The sequence below is a fragment of the Diceros bicornis genome, chromosome 4 (assembly GCF_020826845.1).
Source record: "Diceros bicornis minor isolate mBicDic1 chromosome 4, mDicBic1.mat.cur, whole genome shotgun sequence".
Taxonomy (NCBI): Eukaryota; Metazoa; Chordata; class Mammalia; order Perissodactyla; family Rhinocerotidae; genus Diceros; species Diceros bicornis.
In genome coordinates, this window is record NC_080743.1 from 90,436,738 (window position 1) to 90,464,132 (window position 27,395).

The 27,395-nt window shown below is 38.6% G+C and overlaps 1 protein-coding gene across 3 annotated transcripts in view; it reads left to right on the forward strand.

Annotated features, from left to right (window-relative positions):
• Positions 1 to 3,543: 3,543 nt before the first annotated feature.
• The window catches only part of COP1 (COP1 E3 ubiquitin ligase), a 242,286-nt gene continuing 218,434 nt past the window's right edge, over positions 3,544 to 27,395 (forward strand). For 2 of the 3 annotated variants that reach the window (XM_058540005.1, XM_058540004.1), the window contains exon 1: positions 3,544 to 4,187. In XM_058540005.1, coding sequence (XP_058395988.1) covers positions 3,769 to 4,187 — 419 coding nt within the window. In that variant the 5' untranslated portion in view covers positions 3,544 to 3,768. The remainder of the gene's footprint in view (positions 4,188 to 27,395) is intronic. The other variant, XM_058540003.1, reaches the window with a different exon arrangement.

Genomic DNA, 27,395 nt, shown 5'->3' on the forward strand with positions numbered 1-27,395 from the left:
AATCCCTTCTCTGTATCTATGTGTTTCTAAGCTCAGGGTTCCTCTCCTCTAGGGCAATCTATGCCTCTGGTCCACATGGCCCTGTGGGAATTGGGGCTCAGTGAACTGGCCCATGAAAATGCTGATACTCTACCCACTGCTATTGCTATGAATAATCAAGTCCTTTGTTTCTGGGGGAAAAAAAAAAAGAGATAAAAATTATGTACTTTCAGAGTAGTCTTTACACATTTATCTGGTATAAAAGGGAAATTCCATCATTATCACATACCCTTAGCTTCCTTTTGTGAGTTTAGATTTCACTGAAGACAGGTTCCAAAGAGGTAATACCAGGCACTGATTTTTGATTAGGAGACTTAGCTGGGGTCCTATCACTTTCTGTCTCCTGAATAAGCTACCTGGAAGGAAGAGACTATTTTACACATTTCTCTTACACGCCCTACAATATCAATCACAGGGTTTCTCAAGGGTTCGTCACCTGCATCAGATTTGCCTGGGTGCTGGTAAGAATGCATATTCATAGGCCCTACCCCAGGCCTATAGAGTCAGAATCTCTGAAGGAAGAGCTCAGGAGCCTGCAGTTTTATTTCTCTCATGTGTTGAACCTTCTCCTGTGCCATAGCCTGAATTTTCAATCACCGCCGGGATATACTTACTTGAATGTATTTTCACCCCACACTCGCTCGACACATCCAAAACTAAACATCTGCTGGCCATCTCCAATTCTGTCATCACGCTATTATTCCTGGAGGTATCTTTGCAGTCATTCTTCTTTGTGTTCATCATTTTTACTTAACTTATTAGCCTTTCTGCTAAGCATGTGGAAAGACAGTGATGAACAAGACAGATATGGGTCATGCCCTCAAGGATTGTAAAGATTCTTTTACCAAGAGTAGTTTAATCCTCCTATTTCAAATACCAGCACGGTCACCCATGGTGGACAGGTTTCAGTGGAGTTTCCAGACTAGACAGAATAGTAAGGAGGACGTGGCCATCCACTTCCGAAAAAATTGGCTATGAAAACTCTGTGAATAGCAGTGGAGCGTTGTCTGATATAGCACTGGAAAGTGAGAGGATGGCGCAAAAAGACCAGGCAGGGTTCTGCTCTGCTAGGCACAGGGTCACTAGGAGTTGGAATCCACTTGACAGTAACACCAACAAAACTTAATCCTATAGATTCTTTTGCATTTTTCTCAGAATACTCCCTTACTTTCCTTGTCAGCACCCTAATCTAGAATCTCATCACTTATGCTTGGACTGCTATAATTTTTTCCTAATTAGTCTCTTTGCTTCTAATCTCCCACCTCTTCTGAAAGATTAATCTGCTGAAAACTTAATCTTCAAAACAACACTTTGAATATATTTTACCTCCTTATAATGCCTTCATTGTTTCCAATTGCTTATAGGCTATTTTCTAAAGTGGATTCAAGGCGCTTTACAATCTGGCCCCCAAATGAGTTTTTACTGAATAAACTCTTTTACCTTATCAATTATAGAAATCTGAACCTCATGTAAGCATTTTTTCTTACTTATTTTCTGGGCTCATGACTTTAATTACACTTTCTGTTTGACCAAGCTATACTTTTCAGTTAAGGCCTTCCTTTTTCCCCCACCAACATGGCTGGCCCTTAGCACTTGTTCTTGCTTCAGTTCCTATGGTGAGTCTCTGCTCTCATTGAGCATTTAGCATGTGCTCTAACATTACTTATCTTTTTATGTACTTTTCTAATTCTTCAATTATTTCATAAGCTTCTTGAAGTAAGAGCAACGTTTTTTATACTTCTTCATCTCTTCCTTGCCTAGTCCAGGCCTACGTGTAGCAAATGTTCAATAAATATTCATTTATTTACGCATTTTTTCATCAAAAAATTATTGAATGCCCACTGAGAACTAATATTGTTCTTTCTTTCACGGAGCTTACAGTTTAGTTGGAAAGACAGACATTAAGCAAATAATTAAAATAAAAATGAGATCAACTGCTTTATTCAGTTATTAGTCAAGAAATATTCAATAAGGACCTATCATAGGTCAGGTATTGTGTTACATGCTGGGAATACAAAGCTGAAGCTGACAGGCTAGTGGAGGAGAATCATATATACATCACTAAAACACAATGTTTTAAGTGCAAACAAAATATCCTAGGAGCACAAATGAGAGTGCAACTATCTCTGCCAAGGACTCAGTAGGGCTTCACATTTCAGTATGGCCTTGAAAGTGAATTTAAACAAGGAGTTGGATAATGTAATATTTATACAAAGAGGGTGGTTCTTGGAAATCTGATAAGCCCATTTCTATATCATTATTTTGAGCAGAAACCTGAGCTGGAAATATGAGGGTGAGCAGTTACGGCAGAGTTGAGGATGATGGCAGCCATGACAGTTCACTGCTCAGGTGAATGGCTAGGTCTTGTTGCTGGGTCTTCATCTAGGTCCTTCCCCAGCCCTGGCCCCTCAGCATGGATGGACCTTCCTAGGGAAAGGCCCTAATTGCCCCTGTAGTCTTCAATACCCGGGACAGAATTAAATCTGGCATCTCTCCCTCTAAGAATCATGGAAATGATAGAGTTGGAAAGGATACTGAAAATCACCCAATTCAGTTGTTTCTAATTTACATCCCCCAGAATCTCAAAATGGTAAATGAAAATCTGTAATCAACTTTCAATATTCCGAAAAGCCTACCAGAAATTGCACATTTTCTGGTGGTATTTACTGCCAAGTTTCCTTGTTTTGTGGTAGTATTATATCAGATCCAAATTAAACCGAGGTTCTGACGGAGCTGTGTTCTGATTAAGCATAACTTGTTTTCCCATTATTGTTATACTTAATTTGGTACAATGTCTGCAATTAACAAAGAACAACACTGACTTCATCTTAATTTACTCCTCACAATAACATGGAATGTCTTAAAAACACCAGAGCCTGAGTCCTTGACTCTCAGCCCAGCGCTCTTTTCAACTTCTGGGAGTTCCTGGGTTCTTTCCGAGTGTCCCAGTTTACAGAGCCTTCAATTCCGGATTCGGAAGCACCTGTCCTGCCGTCTCCACTGGGACACGCTGCCCATCTGTGTCGACACCGACCGCTCCCTCCTCACGTTCCGGAATGCGGCTCGCCCTCACGCATGCGTAGTACGACGACTCCGCGCCGGCGCCGCTCCTCTCCGCCTGGAGGGGGACACTGGGTAACCCGCGAGGGTAGGCGCCCAGGGCGCGCGTGCGCAGTCGCTTTTTGAGCGCTCCCCGTCTCCGCTCCCTCCCCCAAACCACTCCGCCACCTCTGCCATTCATTCCATCCTCCGCAGCCCTTTCACCCATTACGACGGCCTGCCCTCCGGTACGTCACGAACGAAAACAGGTCTCGACGAGGGCGGCTGTCGTTGCCAGGCCGCCGCGGCCGCTGAGGGCGCGCCGTTCGCGTCCGAGCGCCGCCCGGGCCGCGTCTAAAGTTGTATCCCCCGCCGCTCCCGCCCCTTCCGCCGCTCGCGCGCGCGCGCGCGCGGCCGGCCCACGGCGCGCCCGGGTTGGCTGCGGCAGCGGCCGCGGGGCCTCGAGAGCGGTAGTGGTTTCTACTCCGCTTTATTAGTTTCCTCCGCCCCCTCCCGTCGGACGCTGTTGTGTGGTTGCCTTAAAAAAATCAACTTTATTGTTCCTCAGCCCCACCTCCCGGCGCGGCGCGCGTCCTCAGGATGCACTGAGGCTGTGGGAGGGGAGGCGGCGGCGGGTCGCGGTCGCGGTCCCTCTCCTCCGAGCGCCCGGCCGGAGGGGAGGGAGTCACGATGTCCGGGAGCCGCCAGGCCGGGTCGGGCTCCGCCGGGACCAGCCCTGGCTCTTCGGCGGCCTCCTCAGTGACTTCCGCCTCCTCGTCCTTATCCTCTTCGCCGTCGCCCCCGTCCGTGGCGGCTTCGGCGGCGGCGCTGGGGTCCGGCGGGGCTGCCCAGGCCGCGGGCTCCGGCGGCCTCGGGGGCCCGGCGCGGCCTGTGTTGGTGGCGGCCGCCGTGTCGGGCAGCGGCGGCGGGAGCGGCGGCGGGGCGGTGTCCGCCGGCCTGTCCCGGCTCAGCTGCGCGGCCAGGCCCAGCGCCGGAGTCGGAGGGAGCAGCTCCAGCCTGGGCAGCGGCAGCAGGAAGCGACCTCTGCTCGCCCCCCTCTGCAACGGGCTCATCAACTCCTACGAGGACAAAAGCAACGACTTCGTCTGGTGGGTTGGAGGCCCCGCCCTCTCTCTTGCTAAATTCTGAGTTTCTGCTGGTTGGGCTGGTGGGGTCCGGCGTGAGGGGGGTCTGTTGGGTGCCTTGGCGGCGTCTGCAGAGGGATTCGAGCGTTTGCAGAGACATTCAGACGGGTGGTTGGTGGAGTGGGATGGGGGCATGTTAGAGTCCCGAGGCAGGGTCGGAGTACCAAAGAGGTAAGTGCTAGTGAGGAGGGAGTGAAGGGACTTTAGGAAATAATAAATAAGGGAGGCGAGATGGAAGGTCAAATAAATGTGCGTACAAGAAGAAAGTTGGGCAAGGAGATTGGGCCTTGAATTTCCTGGCTGTCTGGAAATTAGGCACCTGTCAGTCCGGATTGTTGAAGTGAATTAAACTTGTAAAGGGAGAGGATTAAGCTTCCTGGGATGCTGAGGGATGGAGTTGTTGGTCAGAATTTGCTTATTTAACGTATGGTAGCTGGGGCTCTAAACGGGTATGAATGTTCTAAGGAGTAGTAGTATTTAATGTAAGTATCCATCGTGTTTGTATATAAATATCTCCTCCCACTTCAAAGGGTGGGCCACTTTTAAATCTGCTGTTGAGGCTACTGTAGTCAAGAAAATCTGTTCACAAAATTTCCACTTCTCAAGTGAATGTCTTGAAAGAGGGAACCACGTTTGTTAAATATCATCCATGTGTCAGATGTAACTACTACGTTTGTGTAACGCATTGGAGTATACTGGAACCTCTGATTTGAGAAAATAGGTGTTAGACATTTTGTCATCATAGTTGGCATCTTGGATGATGCACACTAGTATTCAGTTATGATGTTTGGCATAGAGGGGTTATCCATATTAAGTGAAAGATGCAGTTGATTGTCTTGCTGAGAGTGTTTTGGGATTTTCATTGTGTTTTGTATCCAAAATCCAATCCAAGTGGTAGGCTTATGAGAAATGAATTGCTTTTAGCTGAGTGAGAACTGGTAGGGTTTTGTGCTTTTCCTCTGGAGGAAATTGTTGATAGTCTTAGAATATTAGTGATGTAGGAAGTTGGCTTGCACTGTCATTATAGGGGAAGTTGATTCACTTCAGGGTTGAAGATGATCTGAGTTGGTGTCCTTAAATATGATAGGGCTGGAAGTTGGAGCTATAGGAAAGTTATTGATTAGACAAGAGTTTATAGTTCTTGCAGTAAAAATGTCTTTATTCATATTTTTGTTTTTGTCTTAAATTATTTTGGATTCAAAATTAATTCATTTTTTTACTGAAACTGGGTTGTAATTGTAATTAGATTGTTGTTTATAAATAATTTGAGCAGCTTATGGTTGGGTCTGAGAGGGTTTGTGCCCATATTCAGGAGAGAGTACCTTATGACAAAGTAGAAGCTAATGGAACAAAGTGAGGGTTTGCAGAATTTGTCTTTTTAGCCACCATTGCATTTCAATTTTCAGTAGGCTAAAAGAAAATAAACATGCTGATATCCATATATGTACACTAAAATAATGTAAAGGATGTGAGACATAAGGGAATCAGTCATTCATTCAACAGATATTTATTTGGTGCTCAGTTTGCCGGGCACCATATGAGTTTCATTGTGCTTACTATAGGCCATTTTATAGGGAATTGGAGAGGGATGTGGAAGTGTAAGCAGCTGGCACTGATTTTTTTTTTCCTTTGGGGATGAGATTATTAAAATTTTTATTAGTTTGTCACCTAATTTTTAAAAATTTCAATCTTGTTTATGAGTCCTAATCATGTTGTTTAGATTATTCTGTTTTCTTTTGTATTCTAATGTGGAAGTGTCCAGTGAGAGTCTTTTGTTAAAAATTCTGAATATTTCACTTTTCTAAGAATCTCCTTAGTCCATTGTTTCTTTCTCTGGCGAGGTTGAATATTCAGAAGAATTCATTAATAGAAATCAATTTTCCTGATTCTCAAGCTAGATTTGATTTGGCCAAGCTTTGGAGGTAGGAAGATATGGATTAGGCAAGGCCCAAGGAATCCTTTTCATTTCTAGTTGGCTCTAGGTTGTTGATCTGGTCTTGTATGCTTCAAGGTCAAAAGATGAACCCATCCAGATTACTCTGCTTTTACATGTAAATGAGGCTAAAGTTTGAATAATGCTGATAATGTCTTATTCATCACATTTTAAAGGTATGTTTATACTTCACATTTCATTTTATCCTTAGAGCAATTCTGTGAAGTATATAGAACTTCCAAATTTTTTGTGTGTGTGTGTGAGGATGATCAGCCCTGAGCTAACATCTGCCAATCCTCCTCTTTTTGCTGAGGAAGACTGGCCCTGAGCTAACATCCACGCCCATCTTCCTTCACTTTATATGGGACACTGCCACAGCATGGCCTGACAAGGGGAGCACTGGTGCATGCCCGGGACCCGAACCCAGGCCACCAGCTGCGGAGCGCGCGCACTTAACTGCTACACCATGGGGCCGGCCCCAGAACTTCCAATTTTAATATAATAATAATATAATTGTATTTCCATTGAGGTACAAAGAAGTTAAGTAATTTTCAGATTGGATGGCTAAGGGGCAAAGTGAGCACTCAGATCTCCAATTCTCAACTTCGTGCTTTCTTTGTATGTAATTAGGAAATTTCAGATCTGTAAGTTTGAGTACATATATTTAGCCTAGTGGTTCTTAAATGTGGTAGATTTGAGGGGAACAGCTGTTTCTAAATTATATGAGATATGTTTTTATTCCTAACCGCTCCCTCCTCCTGCCTGCCTGCCCGCCCGCCCGTATTCCCAAGAGGACATATCCGAATTGGAGACTGGAATGGGCAGTGTAGTTTGGCAGAGCTCTCCTGGTAATAATGACATGTCCTCTTCCCCTCTTTGAGAACAGTTGATTTCAAGTCACATGCCTAATTTTCAGTAACACACTTTAGCCTCTCTTGACTTATATCATATTTGAAAGTAAGTTTATATTTAATTGCAGAATTAACATTTTAGGGATTTGTAGTTTTCACTTTAATATTTCTTTCATACAAAGGGTTGAAAGTATTATCAAGTTGCAGATAATGCTAATGGTTTTATAGATGGAGAGTCTGTAGATCAGGAGAGAGTAGTATTTAGCTTAAAGTTGGATAAATCTTTGACATTCAAAGGATGTCTTTGTTACTTTGATTTTTCAGATTTTTCTGACATGATCCATTTAACTAAACTATGAATCTGGCCTGTATTTGGAAGATGACTTCTTTCTTTTATTCTACCACGTTACTGCTGCCTCTGCATTAACTTTTCCAAGTGCCTGAAATGACCTTTTCTACCTCTGCAAGTCCCAGTTATCCTCCAAGTTGCAGCAGAAATAAGTATTTTCAAGTAGATGGTAAATCCCGTGTGGGAAGGTTAACTCTAATCATCTGCCTGATAAAAAGTAGGTAGGATCTACATTACACAGATCTACCATTTAATAAATATGTGACTGCCTCTCTTGTGTCTAACTATTAATAATAGATTCTCTATCCTGAAAGAGTTCATGATTTAATGTGAAGAAGAACTTTTAATCACATAATTGTAGTATCATATCCCAGCATCATTGCTTCTCTTAGTACCGTGGCAGATGTTAAATACTCTTCTGAATTCAGATGTTGTCTCCCAGTCCTCAGCATAGCACTCTAGGCAGCCATTACCTGTTAATCACATTTAGCACTAAAGATGAAACCTGTTGACCATTCTTGCTACTATAACTGTTTTTCAAACTATTAAAAAGTGAAATAAAATAGGAGATATCATAGAACCTGTCGTGATAAAGATAAGTTTGTTTGATGAAACTTTTGGTTACATTTTTATGTACAATGTATGTGCAATGTGTGTCTTACTAGGTCTCAGGGTGAAAAATTTTTGAAAGTCACTGAATTATGGGATGTATTTTCTCCTGTGATAGGAAAGTAAGTGGAAAATTTGTGGCCTTTTTATTTACACCATTTTGAGCTTGTAAATAGGACTAAATGTAATTTAAAGAGCTGTTACAACATATTCAGCTACTGAAATAAACTTTAGAGTTCGTTAACATTATTATTATTATAGTCTTATCAATCAAGAACTTCCCTGAATCTGCAAAACTGAAACTTGATGATTCTTTTGTTTTATAATACATGTGCCATTTGTATGACAATGATGATGAAAGGTTCTCTGCAGAAGATGCTGTCAAATCATAGTGGTTCGTTACGGTCCTTCTGACTGTCATGTGGTGGGTCATCAGCATCATCATCAGCAGAAGACTTAGGTCTTCTGCTTGAGAAAAACCATTTCTCAAATGGTTGAGAAATGAAAGAGATGATTACGAAGCAGGCTATGAAAGACTGCTTGAATTCCGAACTATAAATTGACAGGGAGGTACTTGTGCAGTAGTAGTTCATTACTAAAGAATGTGTGGATTAGTGGCCACCTTTTCCTTTTACAAACCTTTTCTAATAATAAGCCAGCATTATTTAGTTGATCATATTCCATCTAAGAATTGTTATTGATTGAAGTAACTTACAGCCTTTAACTTTGTTGCTCACTTTTCCTGCTTGCATACATGTGTTGTTCTTGATGGTGATTTCTGTTTTAAATAATTATTTTGGCCTTCAACCCTTTTCCTCAAAGCTTCTGTAGCTTGGGAGGAAAGGCTTTGACAGTGGAATTAGTCGGTCTTCTCCTTCCTGTTAAAATTTGTATTAAACAAAATAAAATGCTTCTTAAATTGTTGATTTGTTTTACATGTGGTGTCTTGTCATCTTTGCCCTCCACCTGGTTTGTTCTTTGCTCTCTGTCGGTCTTCATGTATGTATGTATCATGTTCTATTTGTATAGGTTTCTACCATCTCAAATAATATTTTCATTGAGAGTAACATGTTTTCTCTTCGTATCCTTATATATGTTAATTGTCCTTTTATTTTTCATAATTAAGTTTCATGAGCTGATTTTGTCTTTTTCTATATAGGTGGTCTGGTTTCTGTTCATTATATTTCTGGTATTACCTTTAGAAATCCACCCTTCTCTCTTGCTAGTCTGTGTGGTTGGGGGTGGATATTCTGCTTCCCTACATTCAGAGTTGGAGCACATGACACTAGGCCCAGGTAATCTAGTGCATTGGAATTCTCTGGCCTCAATATTAGTTGAAAGATCAGCATTTGGCTCAAATAGAGATAATGAGACAAAGTGGGTTTAGTAAAAATTTTGTTGTTGGTGCTGTTGAGTCGATTCCGACTCCTAGTGACCCTGCGTACAGCAGAGTGGAACCCTGTCCCATCTCACCTTCTGGTGCTGTATTAGACAGTGCTTTGCTGATATTCATAGGGTTTTCATGGCCAATTTTTTCAGAAGTGGGTGGCCAGGTCCTTCTTGCTAGTCTTTCTTAGTCTGGATGCTCCACTGAAACCTGCCCACCATAGGTGACACTACTGGTATTTGAAATACCGATGGCATAGCTTTCAGCATCACAGCAACGCCACCACAGGGTGACAATCAACAGACTGGGGAGTGTGGTTCCCTGATTGGGAAACGAACCCCTGCTGCAGCGGTGAGAGCGCCGAATCTTAACCGCTAGACCACCAGGGCTAGCTTTAGTAAAAATTATAGATAATTACTTGGGGGGCTTTTTTAGATACTTGAAACTCAAAGTTCATAAATGCCAAGTTCACTCTAATGTGAAGATTGAATATGGTGTATTAACAGTTGGTTCGACACACATACTCATAATAATAATACGTGCTCCAATATAAGCTGTTATTTTTGCCAGGCATTATTCTAAGGGTTTAGCATTACTTATTCAATTTTTACAACAACTTTGTTTGATACAGATACTTTTATAATTACCATTTTATAGATGAGGAAATGAGGGTCAAAGAGGTCATCTAACTTGTCTCAGCTCATACACTTTATAATGGTACTATTGGTATTTATATCCAGAGATTTTGAATCAGAGTTCAAGTTCTTAACCATTGTATTACCTTGCCTTTATTCAGAGGCTGGAGGTTTTATTTAAAATCAGCTTTATTAAGAAATACTTTGTATACAATAGAAGTTACCAGTTTTTTTTTTTTTTTTTTTTGTGAGGAAGATCAGCCCTGAGTTAACATCCATGCCAATCCTCCTCTTTTTTTGCTGAGGAAGATTGGCCCTGGGCTAACATCCGTGCCCATCTTCCTCTACTTTATATGGGACGCCGCCACAGCATGGTTTGACAAGTGGTGCATCAGTCCTCACCTGGGATCCGGACCTGCGAACTGTGTGCTGCCAAAGCGGAGCATGCGAACTTCATCGCTGTGCCACCGGGCCGGCCTCCAGAAGTTATCAGTTTTAAGTGTATAGTTGAGTGAGTTTTGACAAATGAATACAGCTGTAATCATCACCCTAATCAAGATATAGAATATTTCCATCACCTTAGAAAGTTCACTTGGGGCAACACTGCACTCTATCTTCTACCCTCACCTCTGACACCTGGCAACCTGTAATCTGTTTTCTGTGACTATAGTTTTGCCTTTTCTAGGATATTGTATTAATAGAGTCATTCAGTATGTAGTCTTTTGTGTCTGACTTCTTTCACTTGGCATAATGTTTTTGAGATTCAATAATGTTGAACGTTGAATGTATCACTAACTTTTTCTTTTAATCACTGAGTAGTATTCCGTTATGGATATAACGTGATTTGTTTATATATTCGTTGGTTAAAGATACTTGAGTTTCTTTGTTTCTAGTTTTTGGCAGTTGTGAAGAAAGCTGTTATAAACATTCACATTCAGGTTTCTGTGTGGACAGGTCTTCACATCTTCGGTAAATATCTAGGATTGTATTGCTGGATTATTGTATGCCAAGTATATGTTTAACTTTATAAGAAACTGCAAAACTGTCTTTGAAAAGTGGCTTAATCATTTTGTATTTCTACCAGTGATGTATAAGAGTTCCAGTTCCACATCCTTGACAGCACTGGGTGTTTTTAGTCTTTCAAATTTTAGTCATTGTAGTGGATGTGTAGTAGTATCTCATTGTCATAATTTGCATTACCGTAATGACTGCTGATATTGGGCATATTTTTGTGTGTTTATTTTCCATTTGCATATCTTTTTTTTTTTTTGGGAGGAAGATTAGCCCTGAGATAACATCCAATGCCAGTCCTCCTGTTTTTGCTGAGGAAGATAGGCCCTGGGCTGACATCTGTGCCCATCTTCCTCTACTTTGTGTGTGGGACGCCTGCCATAGTGTGGCTTGACAAGCATTGCGTTGTTGCATGCCCGAGATCTGAACCTGGGAACCCCTGGGCCACTGAAGCGGAGCTTGCGCGCTTAACTGCTACGCCACTGGGCCAGCCCCTTGCATATCTTTTATTAAGTGTCTCTTCTGTCTGTTTGCCCATCTTTCTCTTAAGCTTTTTGTCTTGAGTTGTAAGGATTTTTTATATATTCTAGATACAAGTCTTCGGTCAGTTCTATGTATTGTGATATTTTCTCCAAATCTGTTGCTTACATTTTTATTTTCTTAACAGTGTCTTTTGAAGTGCAAAATTTTAATGTTAGGTTGAGTGTATAGATTGTTTCTTTTTTATTTTTTTTTGGTGAGGAAGGGTAGCCCTGAGCTAACTTCTGTTGCCAGTCTTCCTCTTTTTGCTGAGGAAGATTGTCCCTGAGCTAACATCTGTGCCCATCTTCCTCTATTTTTGTATGTGGGACAGTGCCACAGCATGGCTTGAGGAGCAGTATGTAGATCCACGCCCAGGATCCGAACCCGTGAACCCTGGACCACCGAAGTGGAGTGTGTGAACTCAACCACTACGCCACCCGGCTGGCCCCTCAATTGTTTTTTTTTATGGTTTATGACTTTTATGTTCTTTCTAAGAAATTGTTGTCTAACGTGAAGTCACAAAAGGTTTTCTTGTGTATTTTCTTCTAGAAGCTTTATAGTTTTCTTGTGGTTAGGTATATGATCATTTCATGTTAGTTTTTATGTACTGCATGTGGTAAGGGTTAGAGATTTTCCCTTCCACTACAGATGTCCGGTTATTGTAGCACCCATTTGTTGAAAGACCATCTTTGTTCATTGAATTTTCTTGGACCTTTCTCAAAAATTAGTTAACCATTTATATATGGGTTTATTTCTGGAGTCTTTGTTCTGTTCCATTGATCTGTATGTTTATCCTTATGCCAATACCACACTGTCTTGATTACTGTATCATTATAGTAAGTCTTGAAATGAGATAGTGTAATTCTGTTTCTCTATTTCAAAGTCGTTTTGGTTATTTAGGTCCTTTGCATTTCCACATAGATTTTAGAATTAGCTTAGCAGTTTCTTCTAAAAAGCATACTGAGGTTGTAATTTGGGTTACTTTGAATCTATGATTCAATTTGGGAAGATTTGACATCTTAACAATATTGACTGAACCATGAACATAGTCTATTTCTCCAATTATTTAGGTCTTTAATTTCTCTTAGCAGTGTTTTATAGTTTTCAGTGCTTGGATCTTGCACATATTTTGTTAAACTTACCTCTAAGTATTTCATGTTTTTGATGCTGTTGTAAATGTTATTTTAATTTCAAATTGTTGCTAATATATAGAAATGAAATTTATTTTTATATATTAACCTTTGTATTCTGTGAATTGTTAAATTCACTTTTTGGTTCTGTTAGTTTTTTGGTAGAACCTATGGGACTTTCTGAGAAGATAATCATGTCATCTGCAAATCAAGACAGTTTTACTTCTTTCTTTCCAATTTGTATGCCCTATTTACTAATATTTTTAAAGTGATTTTTTGTATTTTTGTTCATGAGTGATACTGGTCTATGGTTTTCTTGTAATGTATATATATTTGGTTTTGGTATCAGGGTGTCTTAGTTTGCTAGAGCTGCCATAACATAATAACAGACGGGGTGGCTTAAACAACAAAATTTATTTTCTCACAGTTGTAGAGGCTAGAAGTCCAAGATAAAGGTGTTACCAGGTTTGGAATCTTCTGAGGCCTCTCTCCTTGGCTTGAGATGGCCACCTTCTTAATTTGTCTTCACATGGTCATCCCTTGGTCTGTGTGTGTCTGTGTCCTAATCTTTTCTTATAAGGACACCAGTCATGTTGGATTAGGGCCCACGTGTATGACCTCATTTTACCTTAATTACCTCTTTAAGGCCCAATCTGTAAAGACAGTTACATTCTGAGGTACTGGGTGTTAGGATTTCAACATATGAATTTGAGGGAGGACACAATTCAACCAGTCACACTGGATAATGCTGGACTTCTAAAAGGAGATGAGAAATGTTACCTCTTCTGTTTTCTGATAGTTTGTACAGAATTGGTATGTTTCTTAAGTGTTGGGTTGAATTTACCAGTGAAGCCATAGTTTTTGTGGGAAGGTTTTTATTTACTACTTCAGTTTCTTTAATAGATAAAGGGGGCCGGCCTTGTGGCCTAGTGGTTAAGTTTGGTGTGCTCCACTTCAGTGGCCCAGGTTTGGTTCCCGGGCATGGACCTACACCACTGATCAGCAGCTATGCTGTGGTGGCGACCCACATACAAAATAGAGAAAGATTGGCACAGATGTTAGCTCAGGGCGAATCTTCCTCAGGGGGAAAAGAAAAAGATAGAGGGCTATTCGGGTTCTTTGTTTCTTGAATGAACTTTGGTGGTTTGTCTGCTAAGGGATTTATCCATTTCACCCAAGTTATTGAACTTACTGGCATAAAGTTCATAATATTTCCTTATGCTTTTAATGTTTATAGGATTTGAAGGGATGTCCCTTCTTTCATTCCTGGTCCTGGTAATTTGTTTTCTTTTTCTTTGAACAGTTTAAAGGATTATCAGTTTTATTAATCTTTTAAAATAACTGGCTTTGGTATTAGTGATTTTCTATATAGATTGTTTTTTATTTCACTGTTTTCTGGTTTTATTTTTATTGTTTCTTCTACTTTGAGTTTCATCTTTCTTTGGTTTCCGAATATGGAAGCTTAGATTATTGATTTTTGGCCTTCTTTTCTAAGAAAAACATTTAATCCTGTCATTTTCCCATTCTAATCCCTGCATTAGTTGTATCCTTAATTTTCATCCAGTTCAAAATACTTTGTCATTTTCGTTGTGATTTCTTTTTTTTTTTTTTTTGTGAGGAGGACCAGCCCTGAGCTAACATCTGATGCCAATCCTCCTCTTTTTTGCTGAGGGAAGACTGGCCCTGGGCTAACATCTGTGCCCATCTTCCTCTACTTTATATGGGACGCTGCCGCAGCATGGCTTAACAAGCGGTGCGTCAGTGCGCGCCCGAGATCCGACCGGTGAACGCGGGCAGCCGCAGGGGAGCACGCGTGCACCTAACCGCTTGCGCCGCCGGGCCGGCCCGTCATTGTGATTTCTTTATTCGAACCATGTGTCATTTAGAAATACTTTGTTTAATTTCTAAATGAGACTTTTCTGGGTATCATTCTGTTAATTGATTTCTAATGTAATTCAGCTTTGTTCAGAGAATATGATTTGTATGAATTTAATTCATTTAAATTTATTGAGACTGGTTTCATGGTCCACTGTAAGCTTTATCATGGTTAATGTTCCATATGTGCTTGAAAAAAATGAGTATTCTGCTGTGTGTAGGCTGGTCTATTCTGTAAATCTCAAATAGTCAAGTTGGTTGATGTGTTAAGTTCTCTATACCCCTGTTGATTTTCTGTATACTTGTTCTATCAATTATGGAAAGAGGAGTGTTAAAATCTTTAACCATTCCAACTGTAATTGTGGATTTGGCTATGTCTCCTTTTAATTCTGTCAGCCTTTGCTTCATGTATTTTGAACCTATGTTAGTAGGCCACACACATTTAGAGTTGGTGAATTGATCCCCTTATCATTTTGAAACGTCCCTCTTCATTCCTGGTAGTATTTGTTGTTCTGAAATCTATTTAGTCTGATGTTAATATAGCCTCTCCAGCTTTCTTTTCGTAGTGTTTCCATGGCATTTTTTTTGTCCTTCACTACTTCCATGTTCGTTTTAATATTTAAAGTAGGTTTCTTGTAGATAGCATATGGTTGAGTCTTCCTTTTTTTTTTTTAAAGATTTTATTTATTTGTTTATTTTCCCCCCAAAGCCCCAGTAGATAGTTGTGTGTCATAGCTGCACATCCTTCTAGTTGCTGTATGTGGGTTGCGGCCTCAGCATGGCCGGAGAAGCGGTGCGTTGGTGCGCGCCCAGGATCCGAACCCGGGCCGCCAGCAGCGGAGCGCGCTCACTTAACCGCTAAGCCACGAGGCTGGCCCCCAAGTCTTCCTTTTTTATTTAATGTGACAATTTGCCTTTTAGTTGGATTGGTCAGACTGTTTATGTTTTAACATAATTATGATGTGCTTGGTTTTATGTGTGTATCTTGCTGTTTGTTTTCTATTTGTCCCCTCAATTCCTTTTTTCTCTTTTTTCCTGCCTTCTTTTGGATTAGTTGGGTATTTTTAAGATTTTCATTTTATTTCCACTGTTGACCTAGTAGTGATAGTTGCGTGTAGGGGGTGTGTGTGTGTGTTTAGGGGGGGCGTGGGGTGCTTGCTCTAGAGTTTACAATACTCATTTTTAACTTTTCACTCTCTACCTTCAAATAATATTACACCATTTCATAAACAATGTAAGATTTTTCAGTAGTATGTTTCCATTCTGTAGGATTCATTCTGTTATTCCCTCATGGCCTGAAATGTAAGTTCTCTATTCCTTTTTTTTTTTAAAAAAAGAGGTAAAATTCACCATTGTAACCATGTAAAGTGTACAATTCACTGGTTTTTACTACATTCACGGTGCTGTGCAATTATCACAACTAATTCCAGAACGTTTTCATCACACCAAAATGAAACCCTATACCTGTTAAGCAGTCGCTCTCCTTTTCTTCTTCCTTTGGCAACCGCTAATTTGCTTTCTGTCTCTATGAATTTGCCTGTTCTGGACATTTCATGTAAATGGAATCATACAATATGTGATCTTTTGTGTCTAGCTTTTTTCACTTAGCATAATGTTTCTGAGGTTCATCCATGTTGTAGTGTGTATCACTTTTTATGGCTGAATAATATTCCATTATAGCTCTAGACCACATTTCTTTTATCCATTTATCAGTTGATGGACATTTGGGTTTGTTTCCACTTTTTATTTATCGTGAATAATGTTTCTGTGGACATTAGTGTAGAACTTTTCTTGGAACGTAATATTTTCCAGGCTCTGTGCTATTTACCTAGGGGTGTAATTGTTAAAATCATTTGGTAATTCTGTGTTAAACATTTCAAGGAACTGCCAAACTGTTTTCCACAGAGGCTGCATCATTTTCCATTCCCACCAGCAATGTGCAAGGATTTCAGTTTCTCCAGATCCTCACCAATACGTATTATTTTTCTTTTCTTTCTTTCTTTTTTTGATTATAGCCAGTAGTGGGGTAAAGTGGTATCTCATTGTGGTTTTGATTATAGCCAGTAGTGGGGTAAAGTGGTATCTCATTGTGGTTTTGATTTGTATTCCCCTGTTGACTAGTGATGTTGAGCATCTTTTTTATGGGCTTATTGGTCATTCTTTTATTACTTTTTAAGGTCGTGTTTAGATCTTCAATAATTAACTTGGGTCAGTCAACAGTATATTTCTTGGTATCCAAAGTAAAGTGCAGAGAAAAGTTGTCCAGATTTTCACCGTTTGGTTGAATGCATTTTTTGTAGAGGTATATGTTAGATATTGTATTTGGATTTTCAGTTCAAGAATAGAAGACTAATTTAATTGGATTATATTTTAAATTCAGTACTGTCTTTATAGAATAAGTCTTAACTACTAAAACAACTTTTTAAAAAGTTACTTTAAAAAATCCAAATAGGGATACAAGGGACACATTTTCCATGCAGTTTGGGGATTTCTTTCACCACTGGATAGTGGGATGGGGATATTGTCTAATGGAACATATTGGATATGGTACCTACCCTGCCCATATTTCCTTACAATAGAAATTTCTGTTTATGTAGCCCCTCCTATGTAGGCACCTATGTTTTTCTTCTGTGCAAACTTGATACTTTCCACAAATGATTGGCCTGTGATGGGTGCCCTTCCGACATGTGACTAAAATGTAGCAATTACATCTTGTTTGAATTGACTTGAAAGGATATTTGGGCCAATCATATTTTCTGTCTTAGGCATTTGAAATAAGAAAAAGAAATACCTGCATTGGCCTATTGTAATTAAAGTTCTTGATGTAGTGATGGTGCTGGAAGGGCTGTATATTGCAAGCTGATATCCTTGAAAAGCAGAAAAAGAAGGTGTTAAGTCACATTAATGGTAGAGCACTAGTGAAGATCTGTGTTCCATATTCCTGTGCTGAGATCTCTAGATCCACCTTGAATCCAACACTCTAGATCCTATGAGGCCTGGTCCTGGTGTTTGCTATGATGTAATTCTCCTGAGTGCTCTACCTGTCTTACAACTACACAAGCCCAGTTAAAGTTCTTCTCCAACTTGAAGCCTTTGGTGGTGTTTAGAACTGATGCTCTATTTGAGTAGGAGCCTTGGGAATGTGTGAATGGAATAAGGTGCAGGAAGAGCTTGAGAGTGTATTGGGGTGATTTTCATGCTTAGAGGAATCAGTAGTGGTGACACTTCTTGGCTATATTTGGTCCCCTGATCCAATCTATCTTTTTTCTGTGGATACCAGAGATTGGCTTCCCTGCTTATCTTTTCATGCATGTTAGTTGTTGTATTAATAATCACGGTGCCCTTTCTTTTCTAGCCCATTGTCGTCTCATCCTTTTTAAAGCTCTGCCCCTAAAGCTAGCACATAGCTACTTTGAATCCCCAGCTTTTTGAAAGATTTCATTATTAAGTTATAGAGTCTAAAAAGTTTGCCTTTTCTTCCTTTTCTTCCTTATCTTTCCTGTCCTTACTCATAGAACCTGTGACATAAGATAGTGTTAAACGTGGGTGCTAATGGAGATAGGTTAGGTTTTATTCTTTATAAAATACCAAATAAATTTAATCTCTACTTTTGAAAAAAGGGAGATTTAAGATTTTTTAGGGCTTTTTATCATATCAAATGAAACTAGGAAGGAGTAAGATGATGGGACAGAGGCTGGAACCTAACTGCTGCCTGTGAGGATGGGTTCTGGGGATCTAGTGTTATCAGCGTAGGTGTGGAAAAGGATTTGAGGTTTATTTTTTCCTTTTTACTCATATCCTTGTCTTTCAGTCCTGAGTGTACTTGGGGCCAGTTGAGAATGGAGGATGGCTTGAGAGGGTCATATTGCAACTGGTGTAAGGGGAAGGAGGAAGCTAGAGAAATGTCAAGTTTTAGACGTTTTGAGAGGAAGGAAGAAACGTTTCTGTACTGTCTTTTGCTGGGTGTCTTTCATTCTTGAAAGATGTATATAAATTTCAGCATATTCAAAATAATTTTTTCCACAGTTTTCTTATATGTTGATAGTGATTTTAATTTTCATAGTCACAGTGATGCATATTATTTGTTTCCTTTATCTTCTGAGATGTTAGCCTGAGGCAAAGGGCACTGGACTTGGAATTAAAAGCCCTGAGATTTAACTTTGGGCAAATAAATGATTGACTCGGAGTCTGTTTCTTCATTTGTAAATTGAGATATAGCAATAGTCCGTTAGTAGGATTGTTAGGTTTAGATTATATAATACATGTACAAAGGCATTGTAAATTATAAAATTACTGAAAAGAATCAGGTGGTATTTGCTAGGGTTTGGCATTTGGTACCAAAAAAGAAAGTGGTTCTTTCGTCCTGTTTAGGTAAGATGTAACCACTGCTTGTTTTCCTAAATGACTCTAGATTGTGCCTGGCTCTGATTATCTTGGTAATGTTACGTTTTTTAGTATTTAACCTCTGAAGGATTGAATGCTTGGTTAGTTAGAACCAGTACTGCTATGAGACAGTTGACACGTTTTGTGGAAGCAGAATGGAGTTAGTGTCAGTACCAAAATATACATGTGGGTCCGGCCCCGTGGCGTAGCGATTAAATGCACACGCTCCGCTGCTGGTGGCCCAGGTTCGGATCCTGGGCGCGCACCGAGGCACCCCTTGTCAGGCCATGCTGTGGCGGTGTCCCACATAAAGTGGAGGAAGATGGGCGCGGATGTTAGCCCAGGGCCAGTCTTCCTCAGCAAAAAGAGGAGGATTGGCTTGGATGTTAGCTTAGGGCTGATCTTCCTTACAAAAACCAAAACCAAAGCCAAAACCAAAATATACATGGATTGAACAATGTATTTATTGTTTTATTAGATCTGAGATTATACTTTGTATCATTTAATAAGTTTGGATGCTGCTTTTGAAGCAGGTAATGCATACAGAAGTTAGGGAGATTACAAATAGAGGTCTGATTAAAAATGTAACCTGAGAGTCAAACTGATTGTGATGTGACCTTTACTTAACTGCGATGATGTGCCTTATAAAGACAAAATAATAAAATTTTAAAAATAATTTTCTGTGTCTGTTTTGCAGTCTTGGTTTTTAAATGCAGTTAAATGACATAGATAACCTTTTGGCAAGCTTAAGGTTGTGCAGTATAATATCTGCCCTTAGTTTTGGCAGTTGGTATGGAAATGTCTTCTTTACAAGATTCAGTTAAAGAACATTATTTTAATAAAACAATGACAAGAGGCAGAAGTTCAAAATAATCACTACTAATAATGTTTTGAATAGTACTGGTGTGGTCAGCTTTGTAATATATTTAAAGTTCTTTGGTGGGGGTTGCAAAATCAGATGCCTACAATGGCCATCTTATTTTCTCTTAAATCATCATCCTTTATGTTTATTCACTCTTGTGTTTTCTTTTTCTTTTATTTCAAATTCTTTCCTGAGTTCTTTCACCTCTCTTTTAAAATAATTCTTTCTTCCTAAAACCTGCTTTCTGAGGTTTTCTAATTGAGAATTTTCTTTTTTCAGTGCTTTTGTTGTTTTATTTTTTCAGTCCATCTTAAAATATTATATTATGATTTCTATTTGTTTTGTTGCTCTTTTCCTGTCCTCATTGTTTCCAGGGACAATATTGTGCTTCTTATTCAAACATGAACTTTTTCTGCTGCTAATGTTTTAGAATGGTTAAATATATATTTTATATTTATGTTCATTGTTACCCTTTGTAGAGCTCTTTTTTTCTTTGTGTAGAGTTTCTGTCTGGCTTCATATTCCTTCTGCTAGCAGAACTTACATTAATACAGCTTGTAGTGAAGTTCAATGTGCAATGAACTCTCTGTTTATGTTTGTTTGAAAATGACATTATTTTGCCTTCGTTTTTGAAAGATATTTTACTGGGTATAAAATTCTGAGTTTAGGAGCCAGCCCGGTGGCACAGCAGTTAGGTTCATGGGTTCTGCTTCTGTGGCCTGGGGTTTGCCGATTCTGATACTGGACGTGGACCTACTCATCGTTCATCAAGCCATGCTGGGGCGGTGTCCCACACAGAAGGACTAGAAGGACCTACAACTAGGATATACAACTGTGTACTGGGACTTTGGGAAGAAAAAAGAAAAAAAGAGGAAGATTGGCAAAGTTTTTCCTTTCAGTATTTTAAAGATGTCACTCCATTGGCCTTTAGCTGTCATAGTTTCTGATGAAAAGTCTGATAATTCTTATGTTTGTTCCTCCATATGTCATGTGTCTGTTTTCTATGACTGCCTGCAAGATTTTATCTTTGGTTTTAGCAGTTTAAATGCAATGTATGTGTCAGGGTGTTTTTTAAAATTCTGCTTAGGGTTTTCTGAGCTTCTTGGATCTGTAGTATTCTGTCTTTTGTTTAAAAAACTTCAGCCACTATCTCTTCACATATTTCTTTTGATCCATTCTCTCTGTCTTCTTCTATGACTTCAATTACACATGTGTTAGACCATTTGATATTGTCCCACAGCCCTTGGGTGCTCTGTTTTCTTTTTCTCTTTGTGTTTTAATTTGGATAGTGTCTGTTGACCTATCTTCAAATTTGCTGCTTCTTTTCTTAATTTGTGTTTCATGTATTGATGAGCTCATGGAAATAGTCCTTTGTTGCTGATGTTGTGTTTTTTAAATTTCTAGCAATTACATTTTGCTTTCTCTAGAGTTCCAATTGATTCTTTGTATATCTTGCATTTTCCTCCTTATATTCATGTTTTCCTTAAAATCGTTGAGCATATTTGTGATACATGTTTTGAAGTCCTTTTCTTTTAATTCCATTATCTGTCTCTTTGTTTCCGTTGACTGATTTTTCTCCTATTTATGGGTTACATTTTTCTGCTATTTTATTTGTTTAGTAATTTTTTTATTGGATAGTAGGCATTGTAAACTTTCCGTTTTTGAGTGCTGGATTTTGTTTTTTTGTTTGTAGTGTGTTGGAATTTGTTCTGGCAGGAAGTTAAGTTACTTGCAAATCAGTTTGATCCTTTTGAGGATTTAAAAAAAAAATTTAACTTAAAATTTATTTTGAGGGTGGGTTATGCGGAGCCATTTTCCTGGAACTGGTTTAGGTTGACTATTAATGACTCTTCTGGGGTCTCTATTGAATGCCCTGCATATAGCTCCCTCACCATTTTTTAACTGATCTTATGGAATTTTACCCTGAATAAGTATGACTACTATTCAGCAACAGACTTGAAGAGAACCCTGTGTAGATTTCTAGAATTATTTCTCCTTGTAGCTCTTTCTTCTCTGGTGTCCTTCCCTGTAAATTATTTCCCCTTTATCCTTCCTGAACTCAGTGACATTGTGGTGCTATGCTTGTATTCTCCCTCCTTGGGCCTGTGAAGCTTTCTCTGAAGGCAGAAACCTGGGTCTGTGATAGTGTTCACCTCATTTGTTTCACTTCCCTCGAAGGTCTCAGTACTGTGCTGCCTAGTTTCCAGTGTCTGAAAGCAATTGTTTATTGTATTTTCCCCCCCAGTTTTCTAAGTGTATATAGTAAGAGGGTGTAAGTCTGTTTGCAGTTAAATTTTGACCTCAAGTGCAGAGTCAGCTAATCATGTTTCACATTGTCCATTGGCCTATCCAAGGCTCCTCTCTTGCTATGTTTACTTTGTCATATTTCTTTGATTCTAAGTTGAACTTTTTTTTCTTCCTTTTTCTTTGACATATCTGAAAATTGGGTTATGTATTATAGATGATAGAATTTTTAAAAATTCCTTTTGGCTAGATGGCAGTTGGATGTAGCTGTTCATACAGATGTTTGAACATAGAAAACGCCTGCCTCAAAACTGAATATAAAGCCAGCCCTGATGGCCTAGTGGTTAAAGTTCAGTGCACTCCGCTTTGGTGCCCCGGGTTCGATTCCCAGGTGCGGAACCACACCACTCATCTGTCAGTAGTCATGCTGTAGTGATGGCTCACATAGAAGAACTAGAAGGACTTACAACTGGGATATACAACTATATACTGGGGCTTTGAGGAGGAAAAAAAAAAAAAGAGGATGATTGGCAACAGATGTTAGCTCAGGGCGAATCTTTCCCAGCAAAAAAAACCCTCCAAAACTTGAATATAGGCTTCAGCAGATTGGAAGAAGTTCTCTGAGACAGTTGGGAATTACTGTTTTATTTCCTATGAGCTAAATTGTTTGTATGAGAGAGTTAGGAGTGGAGGAGATTCTGGGATGTGGTGAATTAGACATGTTGAGCAACATTCCTAAAGCTAGAGTCGCATGTAGGTTAGCTGGCTAAATGTAAACCTGGCTTAAGATTCCAGTACCAATAGCTTTTAGTTCTATTATTGATTCTTTTAGTAAATGCTACCTCACCAAAGTAATGGACAATATTGTGTGGAAAAATCTGGATGTTAGTGACATAGTCAAAAAGTGATTCAGAAAAGTTAGACACTGAAGAATGAGAATTTGTAGGAAAACTCTAATTTTATTTATTTATATGTATATGTTTATTTTTTTTCACAAGAGTCATATATGATAAAACTTGTTTAAATCTAAAAGAGCTTTTTAGAGAAGCATAAAATAAAATTCCTAACTCATAAGAAAGTATTATCATAGTTTAATTAGCAGAATTGTTTCCTTTTTAGGAAACAATAATACCAAAATACCAAAATTTACCAAAATAATAGTAAATCTTCTTATTGATGACGTTTTTCAGATGTTATTTAATAAGGGATTGTATTCCTCCTCCAACTTTATTTCTTATTCTCCTGACTTCTTCTCATGGTTTTCTATTCTCTTGTGATTTATATGTCTTTGAATGTATGTATCCTTGTGAAATATATATTTTTTGCATGTTTTAAATTTATATAAATTGCATTGTGCCATAGATCTCATTTTCATTTCTGTTTTCACTTGATAAAACATCTAGTCACGTTGCTCCATATACCTTTCGTTCATTCCTTCTGACTGTTACATGACGTTTTATAGTATATATCCAAGGACAGTTTACTTCTTCATTCTTGTGATTATGAGCATTAAGGCTGCCTCTGGTTCCCTGCTGTCACAAAAGGGATCTGGCTTGTTGCAAGTATCCTCATACATATTCCCTGTTGACATATGTGGATGTTTTTCTTGGCTATACACACACACAAACACTCATATGCATGTACACAGCCACATATGTATACATAAATACATAAGTATATGTACATTTACGTATATATACACACATATGTATACTTAGGAATATGTCGATGTATCTAGCTATACCTGTTTACGTAGAATCTCAAGAGCAAGATTACTGGGTCATAAGTATATGAATACTCAGTGTACGTTGTTTGCTAGAATATCCCTGCATGAATATCCTTGTTTCTCCATATCCTCCCTAACATACTTGGTATTCCAATTTTCTAATAATTTAATGGGGATAAAGTGTTATTTTATTATTTTAATGTGCATTTTTTCATTACTCATGATTTGGAACATGCATGTACTTGAAAGGCAGTGTGTTTTCTCCTTCTGTGAATTAAAATTCACATTCTTTTCCATTTTTTCCTATTTGATTTTCTATCTTGCATGTTGATTTACAAGAATTGATTGTGTTATGGTGGTGCAGGAGGCATGAACAGTCCTGGGGGGCTTTAATCCATATGTAATTTCTTCCCCCTTTTTGATGATGCCACTATGTCAGGGGTCCATAAAAAGTTTTGGGGATTTGTAAACATTTTTGGGGGTTGTATAAAATTTCAGATATCTATATAATGTTTGACCTGGCTGCCAATTTGTATACTTGCTATGCCTGTACTCGTGGTTAGCTCTTCTAGCTCATCTTCGTTGAATGCTATTGATTGGCAGAATGGAAGGGGTTTTAAATGAATTGTTTACAGTTTTTCCCAAAACTTGGTCTGGGTATGTTCTTGTCCTTAAAAATTAGGAAGAGTTAGTGGTGTTTTCTTAGGATCTCCTCTATATTTCTATATTTCCTTTGATAATTCATCCCTTTTTTGGGAAGGATAGTGGTCATGAGTCCTTATCTTCCTTTTTCTATTCTACCTTTTTCTAATAGGAATTCCTTGAAGTTTTTAGCCTGGGTGGATACCACTCTTCCCAAGTTTCAGTCACTGATACAGTTTTTTTCATATTCTCTTTTTGTGTGTTCTGCCATTTATTGATTATTGTATTCCAGGAATTGTAGTGAGTATTTCATACATATTTTGTTAATCAGTACAGTGATTCTATGATATTTATATCATCTCAATTATACAAATGAGGAAACAGGATTAGAGAGATTAAACTACTTGCCCAAAGTCAGAAAGTTGTAGGTGGCATGGCGAGGATTAATTTCAGTTGAATTCTGTTTTTGCTGAAACTCTTGACTTTTACTGTGGTTAAAAAGCTAGGTTTTGGTGAAAACAAGGGAGATTTTCTTCTCTTTAACTTGTGTGTTACTCAGAAGCCATTCCTTAAAAGCTGGTGGTTTAAACTGATCTAATGGTAATTGTTAGGTATTGCATGCAACTTTTAGTATTAGCGAAACATATTGTATGACATATATTGTAGTCCTGCTCTTTTTTTTCCCTTTTTAAAAAGTAAACTAATGGGTGATAGAGCTCTATGTGAAATAAATTTATTGTCAGTTTGTCCAGTTTTCGGACCAAAATCCTTGATTCATTTTTCTCTCATATGCAACATCTAATCCATAGCAAACCAAAGCTCTACCTTCAAATTATATCTACAATCCGATCCGTTATCCCCAACCCCACTGCTACCACCCTAGTTTAATCCAGCACCATTTCTCACCTGGATTATTATAATAGCTTCTATTTTTACATTTTTTTGTTCCCTTTTAGTTGCTTCATTTAGTCTCCTTTCAACATATAGGATAGAATGACCTGGTTCATTATTTTGTCAAATCATGTCACTCCTTTGTTGCAAATTCTCCAATGAATGCCTGTTTTATTCACTGTAAAAGCCAAAGTCCTTAACATGATTTAAGAGAATTCTTTGATTATCTCTCTGGCCTTATCTTCTACTGTTTTCCCACTTGCTTATTCTACTCTATATTGACCACCTTGCTAATCTTTGAACATGGCAGGTATACTCCTACCTCAGGACATTTGCACTTGCTCTTACTGTTGAGTTGCTGTTCCCCCAGATTTCCATGTAGATCATTCCCCTGCTAGCTTGAAATAGTTACTCAAATGTCGACTTCTCATTGAGGCTTCTCTGATTACCCTGTCTAACCCAACCCAACACTTCCTATCCCCGTTCCCTGCTTAATTTTTTTCCTTATCGTTTATCACTATCTAACCTTACTATATAAGGTCTTTCTTATTTATCTTGTGTTGTCTATCTTTTTCACTAGATTGTAGAAGCATGAAGGGATTTTTGTTTGTTTTATTCACTTCTGTGTCCTTAGTATTTAGAACAGTGTCTGATATGTAGTCAGTACCTAATATATAATTTGTTGAATGTATGAATGTTTAAAAAATTTTAAAATTTTCTGAGAGAGTATTGATACATATTCACGGTTGATTCATTCTGGGTGCTAGAGCCAGTCCTAAAGTGTCCATTGGTGGCACTGTTGGAAGTCTGGACTGAGAGATCAGTGTTTAGACATTTTGCATCTTCTAAGCTTCATTTAATGCAGCATAAAACAGAGGTGTGATGGTGTTGGTACTAAACTTATAAACATATTTACTTTGGAAACAGAAAAATATTTTTCCCAAATCTTAAAAATGCTTTATTAGAGGTACTGTTTAAAAGGTTGGTGTGTTAATAAAGGACCTTCTGAGAAAGAAAATTGTGATATTTGCTGTTGTTCATTTAACAATTGAGTTTTAGAAATTAATCAGTATTGGGACTACAGAGTTTCATCCAAGGAGAAGTTTTTGTAAATGGAAATAATGTATGAAGTAATTAAGATAGTGTGGTATCGGCGAAAGAATAGACAGGTTAATATTGCGGAGAGAGCCCAGAAATAGACCCACATAAATATAGTCAACTGATCTTTGACAAAGGAGCAAAGGCAATACAATGGAGAAAAGATAATCTTTTCAACAAATTGTGCTGGAACAAGTGGGCACTCACGTGCAAAAAAATGAATCTAGACACAGACCTTATACCATTCACCAAAATTAACTCAAAATGTATCAAAGACCTAAATGTAAAAGGCAAAACTATGAAACTCCTGGAAGATAACATAGATGAGTTTGGTAATGACTTTTTAGAAATTTACTCAATATATATCATTTAGAAATTTACTCAATATGTATCACAGACCTAAATGTAAAATGTGAAACTCCTGGAAGATAATAACATAGGGGAAATCTAGGTAACCTTGAGTTTGGTGATGACTTTTTAGGTATAACACCAAAGGCACGATCTATGAAAGGATCAATAAACAACTTCTTTAAAATTAAAAATTTCTGCTCTTCAAGAGACACTGTGAAGAGAATAAGATAAGCCACAGACTGGGAGAAAATATTTGCAAAAGACATATCTCATAAAGGACTTTTATCTAAAATATGCAAAGAACTCTTAAAACTCAACAATAAGAAAACAACCCAATTAAAAAAATGGACCAAAGACCTCAACAGATACCTTACCAGAGGAGGTATACAGATAGCAAATAAGCATATGAAAAAGATGCTCCATATCATATGTCATCAGGGAAATGCACATCAAAACAATGAGACATCACTATACACCTATTAGAATGGCTAAAATCCAGAGCACTGGCGACACCAGATTCCGAGGAGGATGTGGAGCAACAAGAACTCTCATTCTTTGTTGGTGAGAATGAAAAATGGTACAGCCACTTTGGAAGACAGTTTGGTGGTTTCTATCAAAATTAAACATACTCTTACCATATCAAATTGCACTCCTTGGTATTTACACAAAGGAG